General features: G+C 38.6%; 1 protein-coding gene across 7 annotated transcripts in view; it reads right to left on the minus strand.

Annotated features, from left to right (window-relative positions):
- Positions 1-12,774, minus strand: part of trps1 (trichorhinophalangeal syndrome I) — a 137,141-nt gene extending 124,367 nt beyond the window's left edge. Inside the window, exons 1-3 of one of the 7 annotated variants that reach the window (XM_051137239.1) lie at positions 11,654-12,192; positions 8,317-11,554; positions 7,415-7,721 (exon numbers count right to left, since the gene is read on the minus strand). In XM_051137239.1, the coding sequence (XP_050993196.1) occupies positions 7,415-7,427 (13 nt within the window). In that variant the 5' untranslated portion in view covers positions 7,428-7,721; positions 8,317-11,554; positions 11,654-12,192. The other 6 variants (XM_051137234.1, XM_051137241.1, XM_051137240.1 and 3 more) reach the window with 6 other exon arrangements.
- Positions 12,775-17,928: the final 5,154 nt, after the last annotated feature.

Below are 17,928 nucleotides of genomic sequence, written 5' to 3' on the forward strand. Positions count from 1 at the left end.
CATGAGCCGTGGGCTTTGTTTGAGAAGGTGAAATGTTGCTTTCTTCCTCTATAGCAATGTCTTTGTCAGAGAAAAGGTCAGGTAATAATGTCTGTATGCGCATATGTGCGGTTTCCACTGCGCTAGAGTGCCATAATTGGTCTCACTGCAATTGTGTTCCTTTATAAGAGCAAATATTACACGTTTCCTCTCAATATAATGGCTGTAAAGCCTGTACATGCAAGTGCATGTAAGTGCACGCAAAAGCATGACTCTTTGCTAGGGAGCTTTTACGTTTTAGCTTGTGTACAATAATTTTCTACCTTGAGTTGAACGCTTGGGGCTCAGATCACCCTCGACATATCAGCACAATTGACAAATCCAATCCCGACGCCTACACAAGCGCCTGGCTCTCCACTCGACAGCTTCCTATAGAGTCATCGCCCCAGTTAGCTATTGCATGCAGGTCGTAGCACGCAGATTTATGGCATGGCTATACTGCATGGGAAACCTGAGTGCCGTCAAGTGCCAGAAAAGTGGTAACATAAGGTGTCAGATTTGGTCATGGAGTAGTCAGGGTTTGGACGTATGGAGAGGATCATCTGAAATAGTTCTGAAATTGTTTTACAGTTTGTAAATGAGAAGGAAGATGAGCAAAAGTGGGCCTGACGTAGGCTACCAACTGCCCAAACATGACAGAAAGACCCAACTGTCACACAGAAGTAGCTGAAAACCACTTTAGACAACCGGCTTCTTTATTATACAACTGCAGGACAAGAAACGGTCGCCCAGATAATGCCCTACATCGGAATGAAGTTTAGGTAGCAGGACGCAGGAGGTGCTGAAGCGAATCATAGTTGTATTGTTACCACATTCTTTCCAGCCTGGTGTCACTGGCTCGGTCCTCCACCGTCCAACTGTCCGCTTAAATCTTCCCCCCCCAATGCCGCAATTGGCAAAGCCGAGGCGAAAGAGCACTAAAAGCTGCTTGGCTCCAGTTCGGCCGTCCTGACCGCCTCCAAGTCAACCGGCCCCGACGTATAAATAAGAACAATATCAGATAAGTCTTGCAGGAAGCCTATAAACATTTACATTCTCTTTCAAGTGCTGTTTATGGATATTTTATCTCCTATCTGGAAGTCGAAGACATGGTGAAAAAAGACTGCGACCTGGGGAGGAATCCGAGGCAAGTGGTGAATCAAAAAGGCAGCAGGCCCTGACAGGGACCCAGGCCCATTGACCATAATAGGTGTTGAGAGTGGCGGCCTCCACAGATGAGGAACCAGCTCCTTAGGCCTGCCAGAAGAGTTATGAGATGGTGCGGGTAGTGATGGGGAGGGGAGGGATGCCTGGTAAGCTACTAATTCTATATCTTCTTCTGACAAAGACGAAGTACAGCCAGCAGAGTTCAGTCTGGGAGACGGGGAGAGGGAGCTTGTAGGACTCACTAGTGTTGTGTTTAACAGAGTGGGCCCACTCCTGTCTTCCTGTCCTCCAGCCTGATGCCTATCTGAGGCCGAAGTCTGACCACAGACAGTTAGCGTCTGGTTTGCTAAGCCTGAAAGATATGCGAAAAATTTTGTGATTACTTTTTTGCGCCCATTAACCATAGATTGCTTTTTAAGGTCTGTCCACCAGCAAAAGCATGCAATAATGGGATGGTTACCAAATGACTAGTCAGCTGGTCATATGATCACAACATGACAGGTGATCTGCTATGTAAAACAAAGCTTTTATAATGAAAGCCTTTATTTCACGCAAGTGAAATTTTTCTTAACTTAATTTCCAAACTTCTCTACTACTTATAAAACTTCCCTAACTTTTCATAATTTTTTTTTGACATCTCAGCATTAAATGCCTTACGCCTGAATGAGCATTTCATATTTTAAGTCTTGATTTTCCTCTTACTTTTAGTTAATGGAGTTTGACAACAAATCAAAGGCGAAATCATTGCTCATTCATGTAAATGCCAACTGGTACTATCTAAAAGAAACGCTGACGCATCACTGATCCCTGAGAGATAGTTAACAGGTTAAATATCTAGACCTGTTTGCGAATTCCCATAGTGTCAAATGTGTTTTGACTGAAACTGACATTGGCAACAACAGAAAGTTGTGTAAAAAGAAAAGCAATCCAATGACTCTGAAAGCCATAGGTGAAATTACAGGTATAATACACCCAAAAATGAAATAACTTACTTAGCCTCATGTTATTGCCTAACGTTTTTTTCTCAACACAAAGACATTTTTCAAGAATGTTGGCAACAAAACAGTTTTGTTTTCCAGTGGCTGGCATCGTACGGAGAAAAACAACTGAGGGATTTATCAAAATATCTTCTTTTGTGTTTCAAAGTAGTCGTAAACTTTTGGAAAGACATGCGAGGGAATAAAACCCTGGACCCCAAAACCTGTCGTAAGTAGCATAGGTATATTTGTAGCAACAGCCAAAAATACATTGTATGGTACAAAATGATAGATTTTTCTTTTATGCCAAAAATCATGTTCCATGAGGATATTTTATACCACCATAAATATATCAAAACGTAATTTTTGATTAGTAATATGCATTGCTGAGAACTTCATTCGGACAACTTCAAAGTAGGGCTGTCAAACAATTAATCATGATTAATCGCATACAAAACAAAAGTTTGAGTTTGCCTAATATATGTGTGTGTACTGTGTGTAATTATTATGTATATATAAATACACAAATTAATGTATATATTTAAGAGAAATATGTTATTTAGGTACAAAATATTGTTTATGTATAATATAAATTCTATAAAAATGATAATAAATACATATACTTGTACATATTCTTAAATATATACATGAATGTGCTTGTATTTACATATACATAATAATTACACACACATATATTAGGCAAACTCAAACTTTATTTTTTATGCAATTAATTGGGATTAATCATTTGACAGCCCTACTTTAAAGGTGATTTTCTTAGTATTTAGTTTTTTTGCACCCTCAGAATCCAGATTTTTTAATTGTTGTATCTCCACCAAATATTTTCCTATACTAAAAACCATACATTATTGGAAAGCTTATATATTATTATTTCAAATTATGTATAAATCTAAAATAAATAAATAAATAAACGACCCTTATGACTGGTCACAATATCTAGACTTGTCTGCGATTTAAGTCCTTTAGTGTTAAACGTATTTTGACTGAAACTGATATTGGCAATGACAGACAGCTGTGTGAAAAGGACAGCAATCAAAGGAAGATATTTTGAAGAATGTTGGCAACAAAACAGGCATTTATCAAAATATCTTTTGTGTTCCACAGAAGTCGTAACTTTTGCAATGACATGCGAGGGAGTAAATGATGACAGAATTTTCATTCATAGTCAAAAAACAGTGTGATGCAGCACTATAACAGCCAATCAGAACACATCTGACATTTGTCCATAGGCGAATCACTTTTATCGTTTAATGCTTTATGCTGCGTTTTGTTTAAAGCCTGAAATCATCCATAAAGCACTTACAAATTAAATATTCTTAATGTTTTATCAAAACCCTACTAGCAAATCTCAACTGCATATTTTGAATTCTGATTATGCGACATCTAAACCTCTAAATCTAAATCTTAGATCATCAAGTACACAATCTGGACATCTGAGAGACCTGAACTTCAGTCCGAACGGAGTGAGCCAAATCACAGCAAACAGTAGCTGTGGCACTCTGGACGGCCTCAGTTCTCCCCACAACGTGAAACTACGAGAAGCTCCCACATTCACCTGAACCCTTCTAATCTGCAAAATAATAGCGCTCTTACACTGAGGTGCATCCTTGCCTGACGTGACGCCTTTTGTCTCCTCCTGTGTTGTGACAACACTTACATTTGTAAATTGCCCTCCTTGTAGAGGATAAACATCTGATAGCCACAAGAGAAGGGGGTTGGGGAGCGTAACAAGCCTCTGGGACTTCCTCTAAACAAATGGAGAGATCTTTAGAAGGCTACTGTTTGTGTTTGCCAAAGACACGGCCAGGATACATGAGGCTCCTGTCAATGGCCTCCAGGCGCTATTCAACTACGTTAAAGCTGGCCAACCGGGTGCTTCTGAGAGGGTCTGAGGGGAGAAGATCGCAAATGTTGCAGAGAGTTATTGCAGGTTAAAGTAGCTGCATTATTGTATCTAAAACGAGTAACACGATCTGCATTACGCTACGCAACTGAACCTGGGCTTCGAACCAAAAGCATAATATTGCTGTGCACTGACGCTGTGCAGGCATCACTCAAAGTGTGAACAATGTGGTCAGGAGCACTTTGTCAAAGCTGCTCATTGGATTGGCAATTACTTTAAAAAAAGAAAGAAAGGAAAAAAAAGAAGAATGGCGGGGAGGAAAAACAGCAGATTAATCATGCTGTTAGCGATGAAGATGAAGACGTTGATTAATGCAGTTTGGCTTTTTAAACAAACAACTCCTGAGTGTGCGGTGTGCTCGGCATTACCCTTTAATTTAGAGAGGGTTGACTGGAGAAGTTTTGTTTTTGCAGCTTCGCTGAAGCTCTCTGCCCCCTTGTTCTTTACCCCCTTCTCCAGGGCTTTTTTTCCCCCTCTCTCCGACACCATATGGAGCAGGCCTCGTGGAAACAATCCGCTAAAAACAACAGGCCTGCACTCAACCGTTCCCTCCTTTTTTAACACCATGCGAGAATAAATTGCTCCCTTATTGTGCGTTCTGCCAGTGGTCCGGGATCATTTTTGTGTTCTCGATCTAATTAGATTAGTTCGGTGCCGGTTCTGGGTTACTGCAAGAAGGTGCCATACGAGTGGAGGACTATCGGGCTAATTGGCAGGAGGATACGGCCCATTCCTCGCCGTTCGCCAGCAGGTTCGCTCCTCGCTCCTCTCTCATTACCGCCGTTTTGCAACTATCTCAAAAGTCTGTAATAACCCGGCTTACCGTACTCTTACAGACAGAAATTGGAGTCAAACTAGCGAGTCTCATTAGGCGCGCTCACGACCGACACCTCTCAGTCCGTAAAGGCTCTGCTGTTTATCTAGCAGGCCTGAAACGCATAGAGATGTGGAATTTCCATTGCAGTGGCAACCAGTTCATGCTCACATGCTAATTCCACGTCTGGAAAAAAAAACAAAAAAAAGAATCAACGACTTATTACAACAAGCTCCTAAATGCACTTTTACCTGCCTTTTTCTTAGTGCCATTATGTTCTTCAACAGTAACAAACTGGTGGTTGAGCACCATACGGCTGATTTAAGTCTCGCTGCGTCAAACATTTCTATACGCGCTGCAAAACCGAGAAACGGTGGAGGCGAATGATCAGACTTTTAAATGAACATTATGAAAACATTTGGCCGTCTGCCTCCCTCGGCACACTGGCACGCCATACATCACGCAGGCACCTACTGGAGAACTATGCAGACCACTCAAATTTCCCCACCATAACTCAACCAAATTATACAAAGCAAGGTACAAGTAATAAGCATAAGCTTTAACTCACGGCATAAATCCATGTTTATACCCAAAAACGGGCATGTGAGTCAAAGAGATGTTCCACTGCATAATAGCTGAACCTATAAGGATATGAGCATAAGTAAAGCCTATACTGTAGGTTAGATGCAATTAAAAGTGAGCTGAGATCAAAAAGTCTTCATTTTGAAAATATAGGACACTTAAGTGCAAACATACCACATGCTGCTCAATGCACAATATCAGTAAATCATAGTGAAGAATCATCGGCTGGACTAAATAACAGCCATGAATTAGCATTTATGGGTTTAGTCTGAGTCGCACGCATGGTTTTAAAGCAAATACGTACATTTTTAAAGCAATTTAAAAAAAATAATAATAGCATTTCTAAATATGGGGTCTTAAAAACTGCAACCGTGTCATGGAAACTAATGACAAAATTAAGACAAAATACTAAGTAAATATTAATACAATCTTCCCAGCATGTCAGTACATTTGAAAATAAAAAGTTAAAATTGAAGGAACAAAATAATATTACAAATATGTACTCGAATAGCAAAATTAAAGCTGAATATAAAAAACATCTGCACTGAAGACATCAAAATTCTGAGAAAGACGGGCAACAAATTGTTACAAAAAAAGAAGCAGCAGCAGCAAAAGACAAATGCATTACAACCCAGTAAGCCCCATCAGGGGCCCCTGGACCCCTGTATTAGCACTCAGGGATCTCACAGGTGACCCTTGACCTAGAAGCCTGTGTCGGAGTTCTGGGTGAAGGATCCATGGGGTTAATCTTGCCATTCAGTATAACCCCCACGTCTAAGCATACAACACCAACTGAAATCATCAAGCACAAGCACATTTTAACCACCCCGATGTGGTGTGCGTTCGCACACGAGCAGGTTTTCCCCTGAAATCCAGACTGGAGAAGATGGCATATGTTTAACATTACGCAAATCTGCTGAAACGGCATGGCACACGAGAGAAACCTCCACTGTGGCAACGTTCGCAAAGACGATCCCCTAATCACTGGCCGTTACAGGTCGTTTATTATACATTTCGGCACAGTCCACTATGACACACTCTCAGATTACCTCACTTAAGAAGGACTACTGCTCGCAACCCAGACCGCAAAGAATGCGGCCACTCTCAGAAGTTGAGATTATTGCATTTCTACGTTCATTAGATGGAGACTTAAAATCATGTACGGTACTGAGTAGGCAACCGACTTTTAAAATTAAAATGTCAGCCGAGCATTAACAGCAAGACTTACAATTTATGACGTATCTTAATAACTGAACATCGTAACAGCTAATGCAAAAATATGTTAAACATCTAAAAAAAAAAATGGTGTTTCACCAGAGCTTCTGGGTGACATAATCAACCACCGTTTATAAGACAAAACTACAAAACAGACTTTATCTGTGTGCTACTATGCATATTTTTATGAGCGATGCAGAAATATCTCCCGAGAGGAAGTCTGTCGAGTCCAGCGTTTCACAAACACAGTGGCAGAGAAGAATACCAGACCACAGTATCACCTGGTCCACAAATGTAGAGCTCAAAGAAAGCCCCCACAGACTAAAAAAATACTGCTTGTGTGGCCTATCTTATTACCCTGGAGAAAACCCACAGATACTCAAAAAAAGTCAGGGAAAGAAAGTCAGTAAATTCTGCTGTTCCACGTAATAAACGCCAAAGCAGGGGATGATGGCCTTACTGAAGATCAAAGCACTTTAACAGCTTGAGCTATCTAGCGGTCTAGATTACTGCCCTGAACTACAGGAAGACTGGGTTGAAAGTTACCATAAATAAAGTTTTAAAGCTACAACACCCTAAAACAACAACACCAAAAACCCGAAGACAAGAAGCACGTCCTATCCTGCGTATTTGTTTCGATGCACTGCATCGAAAACCACAATGCCACACGCTGTCAGAAATCCCTGCGTTTTTGAACATCACAAACGCACATATACGTACCTCTGTTAAGCATTGGGTTATAGCATTATCACACTCAAATCCAACAGGGAGGCAGATATCAAAGCTGGCAGAGTATCCAAAGACCCTTCCCTGAGGAGCGCTCCGAGGTATCCTTTATTCCACATCCATTCTGGCCTGGGAATCATTCCATTTTTTTCCCCACAGTGTTCACAAAGTTTACTCTCTACGCTCTACGTGCGTTGCTTGTGAAATGCGCCGTCCCGTACTTCCTCTTCTCAGAAGACCTCACAGGTGCAGATGATCCTGGGTGCGAGGGGTGACCACACCATGCCGTTCTTCTCGATCACTGTAATGAAACGAAAACGCACATGTTTAGCAACAAGGAAGTGCTCGGTGTAAACAGCCCTTTTTAAGAGGGAAAGTCAAAATATAAAAGCCACACATTAACACTCACAGAATAAAATTGCAAAAACTAACTTTACAAAAATAAAGCATGATCTACCAAAAGACTTGGAATCTTGGAGGAAGCTCAACAAGGACACCGCAATACACGCAAAGAGAGCAGAGAGAAATCCTGTGTCATGTACTCAGGCAGTCTGACAGCAGGTTTCATGAATGGGAGCTCTGACAGTACGGGCCCTCTGGCCGACCAAATTGGAAACAGGAAAACAAACATTCTCAAGGAAAACTCCCCCCCCTCCACCACCCTAACCCCTCCCCCCCACAAACCTTTTCTTCGACTCATTCTGTCCAACCTGTGTCAGGTTAGCAATAGTCAACCGCACCAGCCTCCAGACCACACAGATGGAGAATGTGCAGCCACCGAGAGATGGAGAGGAAAAAAAGACGAAAAAAGCAAAGCGAAAACCTGTTTGCGAGGTAAAAGAACACACACTGCGATAGAAAGGAAAAGAAAGAATGAAAAAGAAGGCTAAACTGACTCATCAACGTTCCAGAGGGGCCGGCGGACAGGAGGATCGGCGGACGCACTAAACTCGGCACGTCGGAATGGGGAGGAGAGGAAGTAGGCACTGCTGGAAGATCTAGACTGAAAACTTTTAGAAAGTTTCTGATATGAAGCTGAGCACGGAGGCTTGCGAGACAAAGCTAGGCTAACAAGGCGAATGTTCTGAAACAAACAAATGTTTATTAATGTTCCAATTTTAGTATAGAAGGCTCATGTGAGAAGCTAACCTAACGGGAACCGCTAGCTTTGAAAAACCACATGCAGCCAAAATGTCAACACATCCGACCAATAAAAGGTTTATCATCACACATCACTGTAACTTGCATATTCAAAACAAATGTCAGTTATTTTTAATTCCTCAGAAAAAAGCAAGTTTTTGTCAATGAGTAAGATTGAAGATTTAGGGGAACTTCGATTTCTTTTTCTTCGTTTGCAGTGCAACCTACCACTCTACTGGGAATACGAGAGTTTTCAGTCAGCAAACTTTACCAGATGTACGCTAACCACTAAAATATTACACGCCACATAATTAGCCTAACAAGTGATGTCAAACAGCTCTGACAGAGTCAGAGACCCAAACCGTCTCTTATCTGGAGGAGTTGTTAAACACACTTGAGTTAAATTTCTGACATGCATTAATAAATATATGTAGAGGCTAAACCTATACTTTTAAAGCAAAGAGGTTGCTAAGACACCTTAGGTCAAAGGTCCTTGTGTTTCTTTCCCACACAGGGTGTGAGAAAAAAAAGGGAAGAGAACAAAAGAAACACTTATATTTAAAGGATTTAATTCAGATGACAAAAACTTCCTCTCATATACCACCCCAAGTGACTACACTCACACAAAACTGCACATTTCTAGTTATTTCTCTTCAAATCCATTCATATTGCATGAAAGTATAGTGAGAAAATCCATGACGATGGCAAGTCTTTACAATATATCTGCTATAACTCACCATAACAAGTCTATAGCACACATCCAGAGCCATTTAGTGACTTCAAAACACTGCTAAAAACAGGATGAAAAGCATATGACGAGACAAGGGACGACCTCTGTGAACCGCGGCTCTTTTATTCTTGAAAATCCGGAGGAAAAAAGACTAGCTATTCATACGCAGGCTAAATCAAATATATCTTATAAAAGCTTTTAAGGCTACCAATTATTAGGAGCTGTCTCTGTGTAAACCTTGACATTTCATCAGGCGGATACAAAAAAAATTTCAACTTTCCTGTCTCCCATGTTTGGAGATTTCAAACCACAAAAAACAAAACAAAAAGGAATTTCTATAAAGTCACTGATGCGTCATTTCCAAACACTAGCAGCTATGGTAGTTTGCAGACTCGCATGGTGCCGGTATATAGCGAGTGGAAAAAACACTGTGGCGTTGCACAAAACATAACTTAAAGAAAAAAAATGATGTCATTTTAGGAAGATTCAATCACTTTTAAAAAAGGTATTCAATCTATCAAAAAAAAACAAAACTGTTTTGGTATTATATTAAGTGCTCCTTTGCTATATGAACATCTTCAAGTTTAAGTTTTTAAAAGTTTGAGTTAAGTCTTGAGCAACAAATGAATAAAAATATACACTAGTCCAAATATATTTTCTAACAACCAAGAAAAGTAAAAAAAAAAAAGATAATTTTTTAAAGTCCTCAACTATATACATACACAATATGTTCTTTGCAAGCAAACACCTGGATTTAATATGGTAGCGTGATCCATTCTCTATCTCTGTCATTCTAAAAAAGAAAAAAAAATCTCCTACAATTTATTTTCTCTACAGGCTTCTTATTCAACGGCACCAACGCCACATGAATCTGCCGCAGGGACACAAGTGGCAAATCACAGTGCGGCAAGAAGTTAGCCCAAAAAGAAGTTGTGCAAACTCAGAAGCCACGAAGAACAAATGGAAGACCCCCACTGCTGCTTTCTCCCTCCACCAAGGCCCAAATTCATTTGTCAGCCGTAAAGTTCCTGACTATACAGCACTGATCTATTGCCTCTCTCCAAAGAGCTCACAGATGTGGAGTCATTTACATTTCAAATACACCTCAAGCTTTTCAATCACTTCAAACGCGCCTTATCAGACAACTCATGTGGATCTTATTCTTCTGTGTAGACTGAGAACTGAATCTAGTAAACCGCTGAACGGATAGCAAGAACAAATTCACATATTTAAGTGTTTACGACGCATGAGGAATTAAATAATATTTCAAGCAGATGGGAGAATTTTCGTCTGATCTCAAGGTTGTTATACATGCAAAATGACAATGAAGCATTTCATGCACGGAAAACAAAGTGGGGAAACGTTTTTGAAATCTTGAAAAGAACACAAATGGCATGTAACTGTAAAAAGAGTTAAGATAAAGCGATTGCAACTGCACACGCCTGATGATGACAGAACTGAGGTTCCCTGTTGACTGTATCTGAAACTATGTTTACAGTTGTGAGTTTCTTTAAGTTTCTCTAAATGATGAGCCGCACTCGCCTGCACGGGCTTTGTCATTAAGAAACTTCTAGCGACAAACCATTTCAGAAAGAAAAAGAGAGCATATCATTTCCAGACTGCCCGAGTGTGGCAACTTTCACAGTTTACAGGAAACAGCGCAACTCATCTACTGGAACCAACATGGGATTTTGTATCATAACAATCAGATACAGGTTACGCTTCAGTACAGCACATTCAAGTGAAGTGTGGGTGATTTTATCAGTTTGAAGATAAATACTTGTTTCCACCTACTTAAACCTACTAATGATATTCTAATGTGAAAGTGATTGTAAAACCAAATTAACTGGAAACATTACCACGTTTGCAGAACTGAGGAACCTTGCAACAACTCAAAATCCAAACAATGTATAGGATATAAACACAGACGCATACGTATACACACAACTTGCTGCAAATAACTAGAACACTGGAAGTGTGTTCCTGTCGTCTGTATGAAAGTTTCTATCGATGAATAACATCAACAAGAAAAGATAAGGGGGAAACGACTACTGTACATGCCAAGAAAACAAAAAAGTACAATTTCTATGCACATGCCTTCTTCAGAAGATTAAAAGAGAGTGATTTAAATTCCTTGAACTTCTGTCGAAAAGTTTTTGGAGAGTGATAAGCTCCATCACGCCACTTTGGTCACGCCACGAGAAACTTTGTGCAACTGCAGCCCCCCCAAACACACCTAAGTGCGAAAGTTGTCCACGCAGTTGCTAAAGCAAATAAAAAAAGTTGTCGCATTAGTTACATATTCACAAAAACACACACATCCAAATGAGAAAATAGTATTCGTACAGTCGGGAGCTCGTTACCGCTATTCATAAAGTTTTCCTCAGAAACTTGCTGCACGTCTCCATCGCCTCGAAGAACGCAACGAAACAGAAATACATCATCTTTTCGCTACCTGCCTTCGAATAAAACCGCAAAATAGCGACAAAAGCCCCGTAAAGATCCGTAGACTGTCATGTAAACAACCTGCGCCTCTTTGTATGTGGAAAATGAAGTGTAACGTTCAGCGCGTTGCCATGCCTACGCGTTTTCTTATCGTACATCAGTTACGGAAAGTTTTCGAAGTTTGTGTGGAAAGCGCCATTCAGCTCGAAGCATCATTTACGCAAAAACAGTAGCCTACACACTAATGAAACTTTCTACAACTTTAGTTCTGCGCCGTTTAGCCACTTTAGCGCGCAGTGCCACCGGTTAACACATAAACAATGCGAGTACGAGGCGCTTCGCGGCTTAAATGTACAAGAGAGAGAGAAAACCATATTACTACATTCTGGATATTATCTTGCGCAAAACGCGTTGCAACACAGAATGAAATAGCTGAGAAGAAATGGGAAGGAAAAAGTAATCCAAAGACCTCTTCGTGTGTTTTCTCTCTCAACTACTGGGAGCTAACAAGTCGCCAATTTCAATTTGCAATTTAGCCTGAAAACCCAAATGGCACGCCGAAATCCGAAGAGCCGTGCTCTTATTTTCATTGCAAAGTAGCACTCAACTGATTCATCACCAAATCCCTTCGCCCTTCTCAACATTACATAACATTCTCCCCCTAAAAGCCATCAGGAACTACAGCTAAAATTCACATCGTTCTTCTGCCGTGATCGCAATGCTCATTGATTCGCTTTCTCCTTACCTGTTGATTAAATTGCAATAGTCTTTGCAGTCTGAAAGATGGTGGAGCTTTGGCGTGAGCCATGAAGCGTCTTTGTGTTGTTTGTTTGTTGATCTCGGGGAATGATTTCTTTTTTATGGGGATGTAAGATTGCGAATTGCTCCTGTACACGTGAAATCTTGGGAGACTGTGTTTAATAGTAAAAACGCCTGAGTCTGGGATGGAAAAAAGGAGGTTGGTTTTTGCAGTGATCTCAGTTCTTTATCAGAAATGTTATCGCTTGTCAGGACCTCAGACTCCAAGCATTACGTCAGTTTCAAGACACCAACACTATTAATATCAAGAAGCCCTTGCGGAGGAAAGCGCCACCCTAGAGCGCGCTCTCTTAAAGGGACAGTGACCACTAAAACAGATCCAGCACCACACTGCAACTTCGCATTGGACCGCTGAAGAAACAGGCTCGGATAACTCATCTAAAAACTACAATCGCTTCTCAACCGATACTTCGCACCTCGGTTCTGATAGGCGGAGAGCAGAGGAGAAAAAAAAAACAATAACAGCAACAACAACAACAAAACAATGCTAAATGCAGTGTAAAGCTTAATTTAATCACTTTTAAGGCATACTTTAAAATATTATTTTTAGTAGTCTTGGCTGAAGTTTGTCTCGTGCAGTGCAAATGTCTTCTGTGATAATCTAATAAAATTAATAATCAGTAAACTTAACAACTTAAAAAAATAGGTCCAAAATCTATTTATCTATCTATACATACATACACAACTAAAAGCTAATCATAAAAGGATTAATAGTTACTACATTAAAATAATTTGAAAAATACAATAAATTGTATGCACAGTTTGTTTATGAAAGAGAGTGACAACCGTATTCCACAACTGTAAGTCTTAAATTAGGAGCCACGACTACATTTTTGAGTGAGTTGGGTTGACATGATGTAGTTGTCTCAAAGGGGTTATTATTATGATTTCCTCTGTCAATCTTAGTGCGGTCGATCTTTCTCAAGGTATTGAAAAAGTCAGAAAATAGGGGTATGAGACAAAAACCTGAGCAAACATTTGGGCACATATGCAATTTTTTTTTACAGATCTTGTAGGATAAGAGCATATTAATAAATCCATCTATAAATTTCACTGTTTGATTTTAAGAACATATTTGTTTATTCAAAACTTCCTCAGTGCTCAGCAATGTAGAACTGAAACTAAATAAGTGAAATGAAACACTCTGTCATTCTGTGAACATTTACTGACAGGTGGTAATTTTTGTGCAGAATAATTAGCAGAACACAGCAGTAGATGTTTCTGACAACTATGAGGGTAGCTGACATGAAACACTTTTGGGAAGTTGACATGTCCTGTGGTTTGACATACTATACTTTATCTAAAATTACTGTAAAAAGCATTTTGATTATTTGTGTAGAATTATGTATGCAGCATTTATGAGCTCATATTAAGAGACTGCATGAAATATTTGTACACCACTGGATGATTTAACATGATATTACAAATGCAAAAACTGATTATGAAAAAAAGTTGAACAACTTTGACCAGTCACAGCACCTAAAACATAAACTTTCATTATACAGTCATATAAATTTCAACCTGCCTGAATGTGTCATACATTACTGTGTCAAAAAAAAGAGTAATATAATGGTTTTATTTCAAGAGAATGTATGGTATGTGTGTGTATGCAGAGCTTTATAATAATACAAAAGTGCATCATATTTAAAATGTTAACATGGTTTTGGGGTCCAGGTGCTTCACTTGTACTTGCAGCATCCAGCCCAGAAGTTTTAAATGTTTTGTTCTCATCCATGACAAACCATAAACCGTAAGTCCAAAGGTCCATAATTACTAGTCCTGTCCACAATAACAACTTCAAGATGAACCAACCACTTGTCACACACACACTCACACACACACTAAAGAAAATACAAAATAAACTTGGCAGTAGTGTCTCCAAAAGACTGCATAGAGCATTACTATTATAATGGATTATATTTTCATTCTATAAAAATAAAACAAACGATATTCAGTTACACCAATTTATCACTAATATTGCGCCAGCTGTTTAAAATATGAATCAAACATTTGCAGATTACTAAATATAGATTCAGTATAGACTTTCAGTTGCTAAGAAATACATGAACATTTGGGAAAGCTTTCTTTCAGCTGTAGAGAGTGATTATTTATTTTAGAAAATCCTGGATAATTTATCATTTTAAGAAAATAAAGAAAATAAAGAAAATATTTTTCAGATACAAAAATATTACCACATAGCCTGTATATTTTTCACATTTAAATGAACAAAAAAGGCTGTTAAGAAAAGTATTATGTATATTTATGTTTTTTCTTTTCATGTGTTTTCTCTTCTTACAGAAATAACATAAATAAGCTGTCAACAAAAATAAACTGGCTTTGATTGCCAACACTTACAATATTGGCTTCCCGGGGATTAACATGATTTGAAAATGTCATTGCATGGAAAGAGCATAAGAACTGTTTTCCAAAAATATATTTATAAAATGTTTTTCTTTTTTTCCGACACAGGTAGTAATGGCAAGCCATAAAGAGAAAAATTCACTTAGACACATTCCACCCACTGATTCAAAATATATAATAAATGTAAAAGCATGCAGAACATATGCATTTGACAAATCATAAATTATATTGCGTGTTTCCATGAACTCATTTAAGTGGCATACCCTATTCAGTCATTAAAAAAAGTGTATTTTAGGGATTTCATATGCTATCACGCCACCTTAGCCACCTGATGAAACTTTTTTAGAGATGAAACCTGAGAAGTGAAGTCAACGTTGTTTATTTCACACAGAGATATCATGCCATGAGGTGTATGTCACTGAAATATTTTTAGTCCTGGTGGTTACATTCTGCTAGACATATTACACAGTGCGGAAGTTGGCGCCAACGCTGTCCCCTATCTGAGCTTGATACTGTTTCAGTATATCCTTTCCTCTGTCCATGCTAACAGCCAGACTCATCATGTGTCATATTTAGAACACCTCATGCGTAGGAGACAGCCCTTCATTGAGCTATTGAAGCCTCCCGCAGTACCAGCGCTACAATAAAACGCACAGCTACAATATCCGTATTCATCCGTATTCAGTGACGACATGTGTTTAACAGTAGGAACATCTGTAGGCAATGTACCGACTCGCATATTACATTTAAATCACTAATCTGAGAAAAGTTAAGGAATAACTTATTTTTAGTGTTTGGATTAGTGGTCTGACTTTTTTCCCCCGAAGCACTATATGTGATATAGAGGCTTGAATATACACATTTTTATGTGCATTTTAATGGTCTTCCCTAATTATTTTAGTATGTTATAGTATAATGTAGCATTGTATTAAAATACACTTTTGTTAAAGGGAAAGAAAAGTTGCTCACTCAAGTACACTCTTAAAAATAAAGGTGCTTCACGTTGCCATAGATTTAAATGGTTTCATAAAGAACCTTTATCATCTAAAGAACCTTTCTGTTTTACAAAAGGTTCATTGTGGCGAAAGAACTGTCTGAATGGTTCTTTATGGAACCAAAAATGGTTCTTCTATGGCATCACTGTGAAGAACCTTTAGCACCTTTATTTTTAAGAGTGTAGCCATTCTTACTTTTTCATATATAGTGTTAGTTATCTATATATCTAAATAAAATCTAAATAATATATTATTTTTGCTTTTCTATTTTTTAAATTACAGCAGAGTGCCACAGGAGAGTAAACAAAGACTAATGGATCTGAACGAAAACACCTGAAGAACAAAAACTGATTTTTTGATTATGAGAAAAATCTTTTTCTTGCAATATCTTGTGCCATCACAATCCCTAAGTACATCTCCTGTGAGCAACAGAGTTGCATATGTGGCACAAATGTGATTCATAAATGGGCAGTTTTCAATTTTACCGTTCGGTTCAACCATGCAGCGTAAATGGAATTTGCAGAGTGTAACTTCTGAATAAAAGGGAAATTTGAACTGGAAGAACGGCTCAAGGTGATTCTTCTACATTACTTTTGCACTCCAAGGAGCAAAATAAGTGATACATGGAGGGCCAGAATAAAAACAATTTTATACTTGAGTAAAACATTTTTCAGATACATTTCCGCATGAATAATTATATTATTTTTCCCTCTCTCCTCCAAAAAACAAAAACAGAATATGGAAGCAAAACACTTTCACAGCATCAAATGAATAAGAACTGGCATTTGCGTTGAAAATCGAGTCTCCAGAACGTGTTTTTTTTTTTGTTGTTTTTAAAATATTGCAAAAGCTGTTGTGATTAAAATGAGCCTAGCAGAGACGAGTCATGGAGGTAGAGGAGAAGAGCTGGCGCTAACACAAAACTAGACACAGAAGAAGTTTAATAAGAACAAAGAAGACAAAACAAGAGAGGGTTTCTATATATCAGTATTCACTTTGTCACTAATTAGACCGTTAGCTAAAAATGTAGACAGTTCAGAGGTGAGAACAGTGCCACAAATAAAATGAAGCCTGAGACAGAAGGCTCTAACAGAAAGAACAATGTGTGATTTTTATTTTTTTTATAAATGATTATGACATTTTTACTGAAAGTGGATATTTCTGCACATATAGAGCTCATTAATTTCATTTGAATAACTGTGAACTGTCTGTCAAACATGAATCCATTTTTACACAATTATTCATATTTACATACACAAACACAGACGTGTGTGCGTTTGATTTTAAAATAATTTATATAATTTTGCTTTGTTACTTGGTATTTTAGTATTAAGCCATAATGCATGGCCGTCTCTGTTTGACTAATAGTTGGCATGCTCTAATTTGGTCAAACGTTATTAGTATTCTTACTAACAAAATAATGAATTTTAAGATTGTGCTGGGAAGAGCCTCTGCTTATTGCTTGACCTGACAAATGATATTTTCATACTGGCTTTGGCATTAGCTTTATCATTAAAGGAAAAGTTGATCCAAAAATGAAAAATCTGTCCTCGTTTACGCAATCTCCTGTTGTTCCAAACCTGTATGACTTTATTCCACAGAACAGAAAAAAGAAACTCTGACTGTGCTGGCTGATCTTTCCCATTCATTTACAATGAAAAAAACAAAAAAAAAAGAATCCTAAAAGTGGTCAATACGACTCATGCGACATATTCCAAGTTTGTACCGGATCAATGAGTCAGTTTAAAACATTAGAAACGACCGGATCGGTCTGATTCATGAACGAATCACCAAGGAGAGATTCTCTGTTTTCCACACAAAGTTATGGTTTATTAAAGTCACATATTGCACGGAAAATAGTTTTTTAAGTTTCTCCTTTTGTGTTCCACAGAAGAAAGGATGTTTGGAGCAACATGAGGTTGAATTATTACCTTAGGTGGCCTTTCTGTCCACCGCTTATGGTCTTCAATTAAGCGCCTTCCGTATTACTAACAGGTCTATGTGGCCTCACTCCAGTC

The sequence above is a fragment of the Labeo rohita genome, chromosome 19 (genome assembly GCF_022985175.1).
Source record: "Labeo rohita strain BAU-BD-2019 chromosome 19, IGBB_LRoh.1.0, whole genome shotgun sequence".
NCBI classification, from domain to species: Eukaryota; Metazoa; Chordata; class Actinopteri; order Cypriniformes; family Cyprinidae; genus Labeo; species Labeo rohita.